This window comes from Dromiciops gliroides, chromosome 3 (assembly GCF_019393635.1).
Source record: "Dromiciops gliroides isolate mDroGli1 chromosome 3, mDroGli1.pri, whole genome shotgun sequence".
Lineage (NCBI taxonomy): Eukaryota > Metazoa > Chordata > Mammalia > Microbiotheria > Microbiotheriidae > Dromiciops > Dromiciops gliroides.
The window spans coordinates 533,680,768-533,696,834 of record NC_057863.1 but is presented as its reverse complement, the minus strand read 5'-3'; the positions used below and the strand labels follow the sequence as shown (position 1 = coordinate 533,696,834).

The 16,067-nt window shown below is 39.0% G+C and overlaps 1 protein-coding gene across 2 annotated transcripts in view; it reads left to right on the top strand.

The window, feature by feature from the left end:
* The first annotated feature begins 490 nt into the window (after nt 1–490).
* The window catches only part of PPP2R1B (protein phosphatase 2 scaffold subunit Abeta), a 28,218-nt gene continuing 12,641 nt past the window's right edge, over nt 491–16,067 (top strand). The window contains exons 1-10 of one of the 2 annotated variants that reach the window (XM_043994745.1): nt 491–653; nt 1,715–1,805; nt 2,235–2,335; nt 4,928–5,160; nt 5,393–5,540; nt 10,538–10,693; nt 12,757–12,871; nt 13,232–13,302; nt 13,602–13,736; nt 14,381–14,554. In XM_043994745.1, the coding sequence (XP_043850680.1) occupies nt 540–653; nt 1,715–1,805; nt 2,235–2,335; nt 4,928–5,160; nt 5,393–5,540; nt 10,538–10,693; nt 12,757–12,871; nt 13,232–13,302; nt 13,602–13,736; nt 14,381–14,554 (1,338 nt within the window). In that variant the 5' untranslated portion in view covers nt 491–539. Of the gene's footprint in view, nt 654–1,714; nt 1,806–2,234; nt 2,336–4,751; nt 4,889–4,927; nt 5,161–5,392; nt 5,541–10,537; nt 10,694–12,756; nt 12,872–13,231; nt 13,303–13,601; nt 13,737–14,380; nt 14,555–16,067 lie in introns of those variants that run through there. The other variant, XM_043994746.1, reaches the window with a different exon arrangement.

Here is a 16,067-nt window from a genome sequence, read left to right as displayed (position 1 = left end):
CTCAAAGAAGAGCAGCAGGCCGGCTCTGCACTAGCTGGGGAGGGGGGTTCGAGTGGAGAACTCGCAGAGAAGCGCCTAGCCTGCTGTCTGAGTATGGGAGAAGGGTCAGGAGGGCTCCGGTCCTGGAGGGCTTGGGGCCTCCGTCTTCCAGCCTCATCGGACCGAGCCCGAGCCCTCCTTGAAGAAACAAGCGGGTAATGGCCCTTTTCGGCCCCAGTGACCCAGATACTGCCCAGTCCTGCCTGGGGATGAAAGTTCGGGGACGCCTGTCCGAATCCCTCAGGGGCTTTAAGACCGCGCTAGTCGCGGGAAGCCCAGACGTCGAATAGCTGCCTCAGGCTCCAGCAGTAGCGCGGAAAAAAAGAGAGAAGCTTTGTCTCACGCGCCACCTTCGGGGGCGTGGTCTCGACGCGAACGCCGTGCGTGGGACGCAGCCCGGGCGCCGTGCGAGCGTGTGCGTGCGTGTGCGTGGGGCGGGGCCGGCGCTCTGAGCAGGAGGCGGCAGCGGCGGTGGTGGTGGTAGCCTCCGGAGGAAGAACATGGCGGGTGCTGCTGGGCCCGGGAGCGGCCCTGGCGCCGCGGGGGGAGATGGAGACGACTCACTGTACCCCATCGCGGTTTTAATCGACGAACTCCGGAATGAGGACGTGCAGGTAGTGGGGCCGGAGCGGGGACCTAAGGCCGGGCCGGCGATGGGGAGACCTGGGGTGGGTAGGACTGAGGTAGGAAGGCCCAGGGAGTTGGCGGGGAGCAGCCGGCCTAAAGCCGGGCCAAGCCGGCCCCGACCTCGGCGGGGTGACCCAAAACTGCCCGGGAGTTACCCCCAGCACACGCTGAGGCCCTGCCCGGGCTTACCCCCGGCTCCGCAGGGCTCCCCGCTGAGCCCTGGGGGCCAAGCCCGAGCCGGGCCGGCTCCCGAGGGGGCAGCTTCCAAGGAAGACACCTCCTAGTTTCTTTGACGCCTCGTGGGACCGGTCTGTGGGAAAACTCCCCCGTCAGTCCGGGGAGAAACTGGGCCGCGTGTGCCGGCGCTCAAAAAGAAAAAAAAAACCCCTCCACCTTTGGCATCAGGGAGTCAGGAATTTTGATCTGGATGCTCTCCCCTCCCCAGAGACTTGCCCTCCTCATCCTGTTTCTGCCCCTCCCCCCCCCCGAAAAAAAGCTAAATGAATGTTGGGCTGGGGAGAGCCAAGGTTAATTAACAGGATGTCAAGTAGTCCTCGAAGTTGTAGAGTTGAAATGTGTCCAGGCTTTGCAAATGGCAGAGCAGGTTAGGTGGAAGGAGGGATGCAAGATCAAAAGAAATGATGTGTATTCTCAGATTAAAAAAGAAAATGACAGCAATTGTCATCGAATTCATTCTCATCACTCCTGTCAAAATTCTCTTCCTGTTAGAATAATCACACTTGTTCACTTGTGATGACCTCTCAGGCTTTCATTTTTCTTCCATCCTCCCTCCTCCCCCCCAAAAAAGTATGATTACTTGGCGAATCTTTTATTGTTTGTGCGGTCTTGTTAACCTGACTTCTGAAAACCTTCCATGTGACATCAGCTTCTCTGAGAAATCTAAGTTAGAAGTTCAAATTGTATTTGTCTTCTTGTCTTTACTTGCCTATTTAGCACTTTTTTTTGGTTTGCACTTTCTCTGCTTTGTCTTGCTTTCCTACTTGCAACCACCTCCATGTAATGGTTTTTGTTTTTGTTTTTGAAATAGTTAAGGCTCAACAGTATTAAGAAGTTATCAACAATTGCTTTAGCTCTTGGAGTAGAGAGAACTCGAACTGAACTGCTGCCCTTTCTTACTGGTATGTTAATTCTGTTTTCTTCGAAAGTATGGGGATTTTAGTTTTTGTAGCATTTGTTTATTGATTTAGCCATTTCAATAGGCTGAATTACTAATACTCATGTGAGCAAAGTGGTAAAGAAGACAACACCACTGCTTTTGCTCTCAATCAAATTCTAACAATGTGGACAAATATTCTAGACATATTAAGCAAGTTTTTAAAAAATTTACATGGTATAGAAAGGGATGTTGGACAGAGTTTCCTAACTCATTTCTGCAGGAGAAATCTAGGTAGTATCTTGAAAGAAGGAAGAGTAGGCTCCCTTATGATTATAATTTGATTGTATTTCTATTTAAATGTCTAATTTTGTTTCCCCTTGTGTTTCATGTTGAGTGTTCAGCTGCTGGTCAGCTAACTCTGTTTATGAATTCCCCATTGTTGCTGTTTTAGATACAATTTATGATGAAGATGAGGTATTATTGGCTCTTGCTGAACAGCTGGGAAATTTCACTGTCCTGGTAGGAGGTCCAGATTTTGCCCACTGTCTCCTGGTGAGTGATTATGTGTGACCTATTTTCTCTATATTTTCTGAACTTTAAGGGATAAGGATAGGGACTGGACTTTCTTTGAGGAAAGGAACTTCCAGATAAGGGAAAAGCATCTACCAGTGTGGGTTGGCATGTTTTTTCTTAACCTCTAGTCTTAGAGACTTGGCTAAAGCACAGAGAGGGTAAATAATTTGCCCATGGACACAGAGCCATGATGTGTGAGAGGCAGGATTTGAACCCAGGCCTTCTTGGCCTGCGCTCCTCTATGCCATGCTTTCTTTTCTCTTGTGGTTTAACTGATGTATTATTTGGAGATGTATTGCCCTACCACCTGCAAAGTTGTATGTACTTCTTTTTTTTTTTTTTTTTTTTGTGGGGCAATGGGGGTTAAGTGACTTGCCCAGGGTCACACAGCTAGTAAGTGTCAAGTGTCTGAGGCCGGATTTGAACTCAGGTACTCCTGAATCCAGGGCCGGTGCTTTATCCACTGCTCCACCTAGCCGCCCTCCCCCCCCCCCCCCATGTACTTTTCAATGAAGATTGGTTCATGATCATCTTATGATGATCACTGTTTCAGTCATTGAAAACATAAACAGTATTTGTCCTTATATAGATTTAGCAAATTGACCTCTCAGTTTTGCAAAATATCCAGTGACTTAATAGCCAATCTCTTCTCTGTTCTTTGATCAATCCTCTTGGGTTTATTTGTAAATTCATTAGAGGGAGGACCTGAATTTAATTGTTTCTGGGAAATTGGGATTTCAGGTTCTCTCCAAGGTATGTCATTTACCCTGGGGAAACAATTAGTTTAGTTATTTATTTTTTGTTCTTAACACCTACATTGTAAAGATTGATAAATGTCTATGTTTTTCTTATTCTAATGAACACAGAGGCATATGAGTGAGCCTTTGTTTTGGTGCTTGTTTCTCCATATATACATATCAACAGTATTGTTTTCCAAATTGCTTCTTAAATGCCCAACCTACTGAGAGAGAATTGGCTTAGCAAACTGTATCATTGGATCAGCTAGGTGGCATGGTGGGTTGAGTGTCTCCTCTGGTGGCATACAAGAAGACCTGAGTTCAAATCCAGCCTCAGTCACTTAGTAACTCTGTGACTATGGACAAATCATTTAAATGCTCTGTTTGCCTCTGTTTTCTCATCTGTAAAATGAACTGGAGAAGGAAACTCCAAATGGGGTCAGAAAAGACTGAAAACGATTGAACAACAAAGTCTTAGTTGTATTGTTAAGGGTAGCTAGGTGGTACAGTGGATAGAGTGCTGGACCTGGAATCAGAAAGATGATTTTCCTGAGTTCAAATCTGGCTTCAGATACTAGCTGTGTGACTCTGGGTAAGTCACATAATCCTGAACTGGAGAAGGAAATGGCAAACCACTCCAGTATCTTTGCCAAGAAAACCTTAAATGGGGTCACAGAGGGTTGAACATGACTGAACACTAACAAATCATAGACTCATAGATCTAAAGCTGAAAGGGATATTAAAAGCTTTTGAGTCTAACCTCTTCATTTTATACATCAAGAAACTTAGGTACAAGGGTTAAGTGATTTATCTAGGGTTACATAACTAATAAGTGTCTGAAGTGGGATTTGAACCTGTGTGTTCCAGACTGGATACTTTGATTGCTGTCTCAGTTTGGAATAAACTTTACTAAACAGACATACTCCTTAGCTTAACACTGCAGGTATACCTTGCTTGCCATTTCTGCATGTGAGAACTGAGAGCATAAATTTTAACTTTTAGAGAAGCACAAAGATTTGTAGGAGGCTAGCATGGTGCTTCCAGAGTCCTAGGCTTTTAGAGCCATCCTGTAAGCATTGTTTACCTTTCATATGGCTGTGTCATAGTCAGTAATGAGTCCTTTTGAGATATCCCTTAGGGTCTTTTCTGCTGATTTTTCTTTCTGTCTCTGACATTGGCCTTATGTCCTTCATTGAGCTGTCTTGACTAAATGTCCTTGTTACGAGTGACTGTCTCAGATAAAGATTTAGAGTATAGTGTTGAGGCAGTTGTGTTGTAGTAGGAACATTCAGTGGAATGGATAAATGGAGGGTATGTAGCTAATGTTGAGGTCGTTGTTGGTATCACCTGCACTTCCAGGAATAGTGGGTTATGGGCTTAGTGACTTGATGGAAAATGGAAATAACTGTAGTGCCTAAAGAGATTCATAAATAAAAATGTTTCTCTTTTGTGTACTCTTTCATTTTTTAAAATTTATCCATGTTGAAATACATATCATACTTTTTACCTATATTTGGCTACATGTCTTTTAAACTAGCATTCAGCTCAGTACTGTTAATATTGTGGCAAGTCTCTTTCACTGTGTCATTTGTAGACACCATCTGTGAATTGCCATCTGGGACATGAGATCTTGGCTATCCTACAGAAGTCGTGTCTTCAGGTTGGACATACCTTATGTTGCCACTGTGAACTGAAAGCTACCATTTGATGTTATGTAGTTAAAGTTCTGGGTACATGTACCACCTCTCTTCAGTCACTACAAAAGGTGATGCTCTGCTGCTTCCAACCTGATTCAGTAAGTTTTCTTTGATTTTCCTTTTTGGTTCTCTCTCAGCCTCCTTTGGAAAGTTTGGCAACCGTGGAGGAGACTGTAGTTCGAGACAAGGCAGTGGAGTCACTGAGGCAGATCTCCCAGGAGCACACTCCTGTTGCTCTAGAAGCCCATTTTGTACCTCTTGTGAAACGCCTGGCCAGTGGGGATTGGTTCACTTCTCGCACCTCTGCATGTGGGTTGTTCAGTGTTTGCTATCCCAGGGCTTCAAGTTCTGTCAAGGCAGAAATTAGACAGTAAGATGTGGTATCTTTTCACTTATTTTGGGTTGTTGGGAACAAGTAACTGTAATCTACAGTTTCACTTATGGGCACTCTGAAGGGATACTGGGAATGATGATGAATCTTTTTGTGTGTAATACTCAAAAACCTAAGCATTGGTATTTTTGCCACCCAAGAGAAAGATTCTAAAATGCATTTTTTTTTTATTGTTGGAGGTGAAATATATTCAATATTTCATTTGCTGCAGGCACTTTCGTTCCCTGTGTTCTGATGACACCCCAATGGTCCGACGTGCTGCTGCTTCCAAACTGGGTGAATTTGCAAAAGTCTTGGAACTAGAAAGTGTTAAAAATGAAATTGTTCCATTATTCACTAATCTAGCTTCAGATGAACAGGTAAATATAAATTATTAAGATATATCCTTGGGGGGTGGCTAGGTGGCGCAGTGGATAAAGCACCGGCCCTGGAGTCAGGAGTACCTGAGTTCAAATCTGGCCTCAGACACTTAACACTAGCTGTGTGACCCTGGGTAAGTCACTTAACCCCAATTGCCTCACTAAAAAAAAAAAAAGATATATCCTTGGATGAGTAAACCCCACCCTTCCCCCTACCCCCTTTATATTTCAGGAATCTGAGAGGGGATAAGTGACTTGCTCTTGTTGGCCAACAAATCCAGACATATTTGATACAGTGTTCTTGTTCCTTCCTTAGAAAAATTAAGATTTCTGTATGATCTGGATTAGTCCAGCCTATCTTAGTGAGTGCTCTTATGTTGCTCTTTTAGAAGTTTCATGTTGTTTCCAGCCTCCTCCCCTCAAACAGGAAACAAATTTATAGGGTAAAAGAAAGGAGAGGTCAAAGAGGAAATGGGAACTATAATTAGGAGGGTGGACCAAAGCTGTAATGCATAGTAAGGAAGCTTTATAATGTGGGGCAGTGAAGTTTCCTGTCATTTTGGGCTTGCAGCTTAACAAGAGGCACATAATCCTTCAGATTCTAATGTGTGGTATGTCTGATTCTTCGACACAGTCTATAGTCTCTTTTTTTTTTGTTTGTTTTTTTTGGTCTTTTTTGTTTGTTTGTTTTTGTTTTTTGGTGGGGCAATGAGGGTTAAGAGACTTGCCCAAGGTCACACAGCTAGTAAGTGTCAAGTGTCTGGGGTCGGATTTGAACTCAGGTCCTCCTGATTCCAGGGCTGGTACTTTATCCACTGTACCACCTAACTGACCCCTATAGTCTTCTGTACTTAGTATTTAGAGATGTTTATTTATGAGTATGGGGAACTCCAAATCAAGAATATAGCTGTTTTCCTCTAATCTGCTTAGGTTTTGGTTCCCTAGAGAATTATTATAACTCTGTAGATAACTGTCAGACAAGTACTCAGAGTTCTGGCATGAGCAAGAGGGTCCTGATAATTTCTGGATTTGGTTGCTATTCAGATTTTAATTCTAAAACAGTCTCTATATTAAGGAGATCAAATTAGCTCAGAAATTACCTGAGTCAAAAAACGCTTTATCTCCTTGTTAAGGAACAAATAAGGAAAAATAGGTAACAGCATCTTAGAGTATAAGCTCATTTATAAAATAAAGGTGAGATTTACTCAAGATTGATTGCAAGGATTATTGTTTTCAGAACACTTGAGGAAATATGCTTATAGGCATTTCAGGATAAGACCCAACTAAGTGATCATTCTGAGAACATTAGTAAATGAAATTGGAAGACTGTGAAATGGAGTGGTTAGGCCAACTTTTCTGTGGTGCGTTAGTGAGAATGGTATACATCTTGTATCCAAACTTTACCATCTGGGTACCTCAGCTATCATGTGAAGAAATGATATTGAATGGGTAGAATAAATAAGATGGCAGCTGATTAGGTTATGTGGATAAGGGAGAATGAAAAGTCAAGCACATATTTGAGTTTTTGAACCTCCATACCTAAAAGGAGAGTGGTATCCTTGACAGAAATAGGGACATTTGGAAATGGAATAGGTTTTGGGGAAAAGATAAGTGTCAGGATTTGGGGTTTTAGTATTTTTTTTTTGTCATGTTAAGTTTGAAATGCTTTTAGTATATCCCTATCAAAATATTCATTAGTTAGTGATGCAGGAATGGCATTCAGAGACTGAAGTTGAATATGCAGATCTGAGAGTCATTTATGTAGGGATGATAATTGAACCCATGGGAGCTGATGAAGTCACCAAGAGTAAAGAGAGAGATGAGGACCAAGGACAGAAACTACATTCAAGGTCTGATCACAGGTGGTGGTCTAGCATAGGGAAGAACCAAAAGAGAACAGTGTCCCAGTAAGGAGAAGTGGTCAAGTCAAGTACTACAAATAGCTCAGGGAGGGTGAGAATTGAGAAAAAGTCATTGAAATTGGCAGTTACGAAATCATTGTTTAATTTGGAGGGAGCAGCTTCACTTGAATGTTAAGATTGGAGGTTAGATTACAAGTGGTTGAAGAGTGAGAGAAGTGGAAGTAGAGACAGTAAGAGTAGGCAACTTTTTCTAGGAGTTTGGCTATGTAGATGAGGTAAGAGGATAATAGTCAAATGAGGAATTTTTTTAAGGATGGAGGAGACTTTGGCTTTTTTTTTTAGGGAAAGATCCAATAAGGGAGAGATTGAAGATTAGAGAGAGGTATAATTGTGGGGGAAACCTGGACAGAATGAGATCAAGAGTACTACTAGTAAAGGCATTGGCCTTAATGAGGAAGAAGAGCCATATTTTCATTGGAAATGGCAATTAAAGAGGAGAAAATGGGGGATGTTGTCAAGGGGCTTGGGGATGTAGAGAAGAGGGAACTCATTGGGAATGGCCTTCATTGTCTTAGTAAAGTATAAGACGAGGTTCTCTGCTGAGAGGGGTGGTTAGTGGGAATTTTTAGGATATAAGAAAAGGTTTGAAACAGTTGCATCGAAAGAGTTGCCTTGTATTGAAGAAACAGTTGAAAATGGATAACATGCATTTGTAATGTACCCACTCAGCACTACCATGTTACTTTCTCCAGCACCACTCCACAGCATGCAGATAGGATTGGAAGTACCTGAGGAAGACCCCTAGCATACTGACTAGATCCTTTGTAGCATTTACAGAAAAATGTGGATGAGGATTCACATAGAATGTATTAGATGTGGGAGGGAGTATGATTACAGAAGTTGCTACCCTGATGAGACCACAAATCTGTTGGAACAAGCTTGCTGTCCAAGCATCACTTCATATTTACTACTTGCCTAAGTGATAGACAAAAACTGCCATATAACACATATATGCTGATAAATCTTTTTCTAATCCTAACTCTGAATTTATTTTATTCAAAATTTTCATGTTTTTGACTATAAAAAGGAGGAGGGTTTTTTCCTCTCCAAATTTAACATGAAAAAACAAACTGCTCAAATATTTATCTTGGTTTTGGAAAGATAATGATATTTGGTGATACAATTCCATGCCTATAATGTGTATATAGCTATTGAAAGCAAATTATTCACTCACCAAACTTTGGGACTCAGTCTGTCTCTTTATCTCTCTTCATATGATACTACTTCACTCAGGTCCTCTCTTACTTTTGTCCAGAGGCCTACTTTCCAAAACAACAGGACAATGAGAGACAGTAGCATGATATAGTAGGAGAGTAGGTTAGGAATCAATTCTATTAGTCTACTGGTTTTCCCATTTCTTAGTTTTATATTCTTGTGTAAGTTAGCTTTATGGTCAGCAGTGGCAAAATGGATCATAATGAGCTCCAATGCTTTCTTGATATTCATTTTTTTTTTGACATTTCTTTTGCACTATACACAGTTCATTGCTTTATTTTTAAAATACTTAACTTTGGATTCAATAACCAATTTTGTTTGGCTGTTCTTTATTAATATCCTTTATTGGTTTCTCTTTTTTTCCTTCTTCCTAGCATCTTCCAGGTATTAGTCCTATGATTTATTATATTTCACCTGTGCCCATTTTCAGCTACTACAGTTATCCCTTCCACATCATGACTCTCCCTATTTTGATGTATTGAGGTTCGGCATAAGAAATTAAATGGGAATTTTGGGGGAGTTTCGTGGAAGCTGCAGATGACACAGAACAAATTTAGAAACTCAGAAATGCATAAAGCATCTGTGTACTACTGTATAATATTAACATATTTCATCTTTTAATTCCATAATAATTTAGACTTCTTTTCTGGTACGAAGGGAGGGCCAAAAAATTTTACTTGGATTTTCCAGATTGCAGGGGGTTCCATGTCCCTAAACCCCTGTGATGTGGAATGGCTAACTATACCATTATGTGGGATAACTCACAGGCTTTTTAAAAGTTCTTTTCTTACCATTGTCTTGGCCTGTATCTTCTCTTATTTTTGAGGTTACAGTAACATTTACAACATTATTTTTAAAACTGAGGGGCAGCTAAGTGGCACAATGGATAAAGCACCGGCCTTGGATTCAGGAGGACCTGAGTTCAAATCTGGCCTCAGACATTTGACACTTATTAGCTGTGTGACTCTCTTCAAGTCACATAACCCTCATTGCCCCACAAAATAAAAAATAAATAAAAAAAGATTAAAAAAAAACTGAGGTAATTATATTGATAGGGTATTCTTCTCCCCCCCCCCCAAATAATTCTTCCCCAAATTCCAGTCTCCAGGAATTTTTTCAAGTTGGTTTCTTCATTATACTCTTCTGCCTCCCCTGACACAAATTGATGTTTTGATCTTTTTATTATTATTGTTGTCAATGACTTTCTAATTCTACAACCATCATCATAATTCAGGTCTTTATCACCTTATGGATAAACTAGTATTATGACTATATTGTGTATAACTTCCTCAAATACCCTTTTTCTTATGTCCATCCTCTTACTGTATCAAACGATTTAGCCGTAAAAGCTCTTCACCAGCTTTTTTTTTTTCAATCTTGCTGTGCTTTACAGTTTCTGCTATAACAGAATTTGCTATACAGCATGCAGTTCATGTTTCTGCTGTCATACTTTTGACGTGCCATTTCTTATTTAAATAGCCTTGCTTTCCATTTTGCATCTTATCAGAAATGTGTTTAAAAAGTCACCACCTCAGAGCATTACTAATTAGCTTCATTTGTGACTTTTGTAGTGCCTTTATTCTCTTGCATGTGTATGTATACGTATATATGTATACGTACGTACACACACACACACACACACACACACACACACACACTCATTTTCTAGTATACTATTTGCTCTGCCATGTACATATGTGTTTAGATGTATATGTGTACTGTCTCCCTAACTAAATTAGAAGATACCTCTTAAGGTCAGGGAGATTATAGTTTATATCTCCAATATACTTTAAAAGTAGCAAACAGTTGGTGTGTATTAGTATTACTGACTGATTGACAATATGAAGTCTTTTCCTTTAGGATTCAGTGCGTCTTCTAGCTGTAGAAGCATGTGTCAGCATTGCCCAGTTACTATCCCAAGATGATCTTGAAACTTTGGTGATGCCTACACTCCGCCAGGCAGCAGAAGATAAATCTTGGCGAGTTCGCTATATGGTGGCTGACAAGTTTTCAGAGGTAAAAACACTACACGTTACTTTAAGTATTAAATAGGAATGCATAATTTGGTATAGCTTTTAGCGCTTCAATGATATTTTAATTTCAACTGTTTTTACTAAAGATTCCAAATTTATAGTATCTCAGACGTGGAAAGAACCTCAGAGGCCATCTAGTCCCATCATATTTGGAGAAGAATCTCATCCATGCATAACTTGCCACATGGTCATCCCGCCTTTGTTGGGAAACCCACTGTCTCTTAAAGCAGCCTTTTTTTTTTTTAGTAATTATAGTTGTTAGGAAGTTTCTCCTTACATCTAGCCTAGTTTTGTCTTTTTGCAGATTCCTAGTTCTGTTCTCTTGGACCAGATATAATGAAACTGATACCTCTTCCTGCTTTGGAGACAGCTATCATGTATTCTTTAAGTCTTTTTTTTCTAATTTAAATATTTCTAGTTTCTTCAGATGATATTCATGTATCATTAATGTATTCCACCCTTCTAGTTGGATTTTTCTGGATACGTTCTAGTTTGTCAATGGCCATTGTAAAACATGGTACTCTTACTGAATGAATTTGTTCAGACCAAGTCAATAGACATTTATTAAGGGTCTGTTATGAGCAAAAACACTATGCTAGGCATGAGGAAAAATAAGAAGATTGGACAAGATACAACTCTTACCCTTGTGGAACATACATAATTAATAAAATAATATAACAGATAACTATAGCATGCTATGTAAATGCATAGGATAAGTGTAAACAAATTGCTAATGTAGGTTTGAGATGGGAAAGATGATTATGGGGACTGAGAGGAAAAATAATCAGAAAATGCTTTTTATACATTAAGTGGCATTGAGCTGAACTGTAAAGGATAGGTAGGATTTCAAAAGACAAGGGTCAGGGAGGAGTGCATTACAGCTTGAGATAGTGAACAGTCCAGTTGAGCTAGACTTTAGATAATATTGAGGAAAACCTGTAACATGGTGCCATATTGAATACCAGGTTAAGGATTTGAGTTTTAGTCAGTATAGAGTCGTTAAAATGTTTATAATACAGGCCTAATACAACCAGGTCTTTGCTAAGGAAGATTTTTCTGGCATTGGTTTGAAGGATGTATTAGGGCAGAGTGTGGGTAGGTAGGTAGTGGAAAATTGGTTAGAAAGCTATTCTAACTATTAAATGGGTAAAAATGAGAATTTGGAGCAGGATGGTGAAGAGAAGCAGCAATTTTGTGGAAGTAGAATCACAAGACTTAGTGCTATAGTGGGATATGAGGGATAAGGAATAATGGAGTAGCAAGGATTTGGGTATGGAAGACTAGGTGAATGTTGGTACCACTTAAGAAAATAATGAAGTTGTGGATTGAATTTTTTGAGGAAAGATAAGGTTGACTTTGGACATGATGGGTTTGAGTTATTGTAAGTGGAGATATTCTGTAACTAGTTAGAGGTGCAGGTCTGGAGCTTAGAACAGAAGTCAGTCTAGGAGATATATGAATTATGGAGAATATATAGTTGAAACTAGGAGAGTGAAAGAGATTTACAGACAAAAGAACAACAAAGTGAGAAAAGAGGGGCAAGAACAGATATATTGTCGAACCACCCTTAGGTGTTAGATGTTAGGAAGCAGATAGTGAGCCATTGAAAGTTGTGGGTTATGGTAGAAATAGCATTGCATTTCAAGCCCAAAGACCTTCATTTGAATCCTGGCTCTGCCATTTACTAGTTGTGTGGCTTGAGCAAGCAACTTCATCTCTGTGGGATTCAGTTTCCCTAACTGTGAAATGAGGGGGTTGGATTTTATGGTATCAAATCAGTTTCCATTTTAGTTCTGAGAGAGACAGGAAGATGAGGGCAAGAAAAGGCAGTTGTCATCATCCTTAAAGACCTTTTGGGTGACGGTTGAAGAAGCTGACTAAATAGAGTTGTGAGGTTTTGTGACAAACTGCCTAGAGTTGAGGAGAGAGTAGGTGTGCATGTAGAGGCATAGGTCCCAGATGGAAGGAAGGTTACAGTGCTTTTATGTAATCTTGTTGATTCTTTTTTATGGCATTCATTAATAAACTGCACTTATTCTTTGGTAGCTTCAAAAAGCAGTGGGTCCAGAAATCACCCAAAATGACCTGGTCCCGGCCTTTCAGAACCTCCTTAAAGACTGTGAAGCAGAGGTTCGAGCTGCAGCTGCCCACAAAGTGAAAGGTAAAGAGTAAACTCATTGGTGTTTGCAACATTGGGGCACTCATGTTCATGCCCTTTATGTTTATTTTTACTTACAGAAAAGTGTTTCCCAAATAGAGAAGACTGTATACAATATGCAGAAATATCAGACATAGGCAAAATATTTTAAATAAGTTATTGCAAGTTCAAGAATATGATAGTAGAAGATGATTGACAGATCAAAGGGAAAAAATATAATTAGATCAAGTAGGTTTTTTTCCTTCTGATCTTGTTTGCTTAGATAAAGTTATTTGACTTTGAACTTTTAATAAATTTGGCTGAATTTCTTCACTTTTGTATAATTGATACCAAGCAAACGTTTTCTCTTTTTATGCCCTTTAGAACTTTGTGAGAACTTGCCTGCTGATGGTAGAGAATCTATAATTATGAATCACATTCTGCCCTTTGTTAAGGTAAGGCTAATGTTGGCTTATTTTGTTTTTTCTTAAAAACTCTTTTAACTCCTGTGTGGGCATGGAAATAAAGTATTTTGTGCAACATATCAATATATGGCATTCCTTATTTCTCATGGTTTTAAAAAGTGCTTTAACATCTTTTTATATGTGTTAACTTAATAGAGAAAACACCAAGAACTAGGGAGTATTGAAACAGTACAGACTTCAAGGTTCTTGGGATTAATAAAAATCTCTTCTACTCTTTGGTAAATTAAAATGAAAGGATTTTAATATATATATGTATTTTAAAATTTTAGGAATTAGTTTCTGATTCCAATCAGCATGTCAAGTCTGCTCTAGCTTCTGTAATTATGGGATTATCTACCATTTTGGGCAAAGAGAATACCATTGAACACCTTCTACCTCTTTTCTTAGCTCAGTTAAAGGATGAGGTAAGTCTAGAAATTTATAAACCCTTTCTATTTGCTAGGGTCATATTTTAAAATATGAGTATCATCAAATTAGGGCCTTAAACAGTGAGATTTGAGGAAAAAACATAGTTGAATTTCAAAATTCAGTAATGTATTTTCCAAAAGGGATTTGGAAAACTTTTAAAATGGCCACTGATATATAATAGAATGGAATTCTTTAGAAGTCCCTCTGTGAATTATGCTGAATTTACACAAGTGATTCCTCACCAGTGAAGTGGGTTTTGATAAAGGGATAATACGTTTCTTTTCCCTTAATTTGTTAGTTTTAGTATGTTACTAAATTTAAATTCTTTAGTGATATTTTGGGCTGTAAATAATTTTGGATGACTAGTCATATTTAATTTCTTATCACATCCTTTTTTTCTTTCAATAATATATGTGATCTTGATATGTGGAATTAATTACTCAGTGCTACATATACTGTGCTGTGTATCATTTAGGCTATAATTCCCCAAATTTTACTTTAAGACTTTGATCTTTAATGTCTATATTTTATTTATTTTATACTTATTTAACAAGATTATTTTATAGTGGCCATTTGAGCATTAGGCATCTTTTTTTAATAAATTGAACAATTTTCATTCTTTTTGGTTTGGTGCTTTTAGTGTCCTGAAGTTCGTCTGAATATCATCTCAAATTTGGATTGTGTAAATGAAGTAATTGGAATCCGTCAGCTTTCTCAGTCTCTCCTTCCTGCCATTGTGGAGTTGGCTGAAGATGCTAAGTGGAGAGTACGATTGGCTATCATTGAATACATGCCACTGTTGGCAGGTCAGCTGGTGAGTGTTTTACATTGCTATTTTTTGGGGGTAGTAAATTGAAAGCTAGCAAAGGCAATGTATCATTTTAGGGAATTGGCACATGTGTAGTGGATAGAGACCTAACTTAAGAGCCAGATAGGACTGTGTTCAAGCCCTACCTCTCATAGATACTGGTTACATGATTCTGGGCCAGTCACTTAACCTTGTCTTCTAGGCAGCTCTCTAAGACGGTAATTTGCAAATAAGTTGCTTGTCTTTATTAGTAGGGGGAATTTCCTCATCAGATGTTCCCTTTGCCAATGGAATTACAGGCTCAATCTCTAATAGGCACAAATAATTACATGAAAGAATATAATGTCCTCTTTGCCTTATTGAAATGTTATTTTTGAGTTCTTCAGTAGAAATTCTATATGTTTTTAAACATCTCTATTTAAAAATAGTAAATTTATGGTTGGTATATTTTGTTGGTTTTCCAGCTTAAGGATTTTTTTTTAATCACTTGGGAGGAATGGCTAGTATGCTGAATGATAGAAATAGGACACAAAAATACCTCAGACTGGAAATAGTCTGATGTTTTATTTATTGATATTAAATTTCATCTTACTGAATTCTTGTACGTTGATTAAAACAATTGGTAGTCCTAGTTTGTGGGGGTGAGACATGGCTAGATGGCAGTTCATGTGAAAAAGACCTAACTTTTTTGGGTACTTAGAGCTCAATATGAATGTGTCAAAACAGCTTCCTCCCCAAACAAACCCCAACAACAACATGGGGGGGGGGCAATGTAATCTTAAGGCTACTTTAATAGAAGAATGTAGTTTTTAGAATGATAAAGTTGATAGGTCTATTGAATTCTTCTGTGCCCCTACCTCCCCTGTGACTTCATCTTGAGTATCAATCATGTCTAATTCTGTGCATTTTAGAAAGGATATGACAAAAATGTAGCTCATTTGGGGACAAGATGGAAGGAACTGAATATTTTGCCTGAAAAAAATATAGGGAAACATAATCCTGGTATTCGCACGGTTTTTATGAAAAAGAATTAACATTTTCTTTGTTTATTCCCCAAAGGCAGAACTAGGATTAATGGAAAATGGGGAAACAGATTTTAGCTTAGTATAAATGAAGTACTTCCTAATAGTTAAAGCTATTCAGAAAAAGGATTGCCTTGGAAGATAGTGGGCTCCTTGAAAATGAGGAGATATTCTGATGGAAGATAGATACCCACCAATGGGGGAATCTCGTTGAAGGAGATTCTTGTGTCCCACCACAGTGAAGGATTTTAATAGATGATCTTTGAATTCTCTTCCAAACCTGAGATTCCATAATTTTGTCTTACAGTACGTGGGGATTCAAAATAAGGAAACTTTGGTTTATTTTTCAGACAGATTCTTTGACCTTTAATTAGAGTAGAACCTTTTTGTTATACTGTACCTAGCTCATGCTTGAGATTATCTTAAGAAAATTGAGAAATGGTCATATGTTATAGAAATATTGATATTATGTTCTGTTGTCTGTAACATAACTTAGT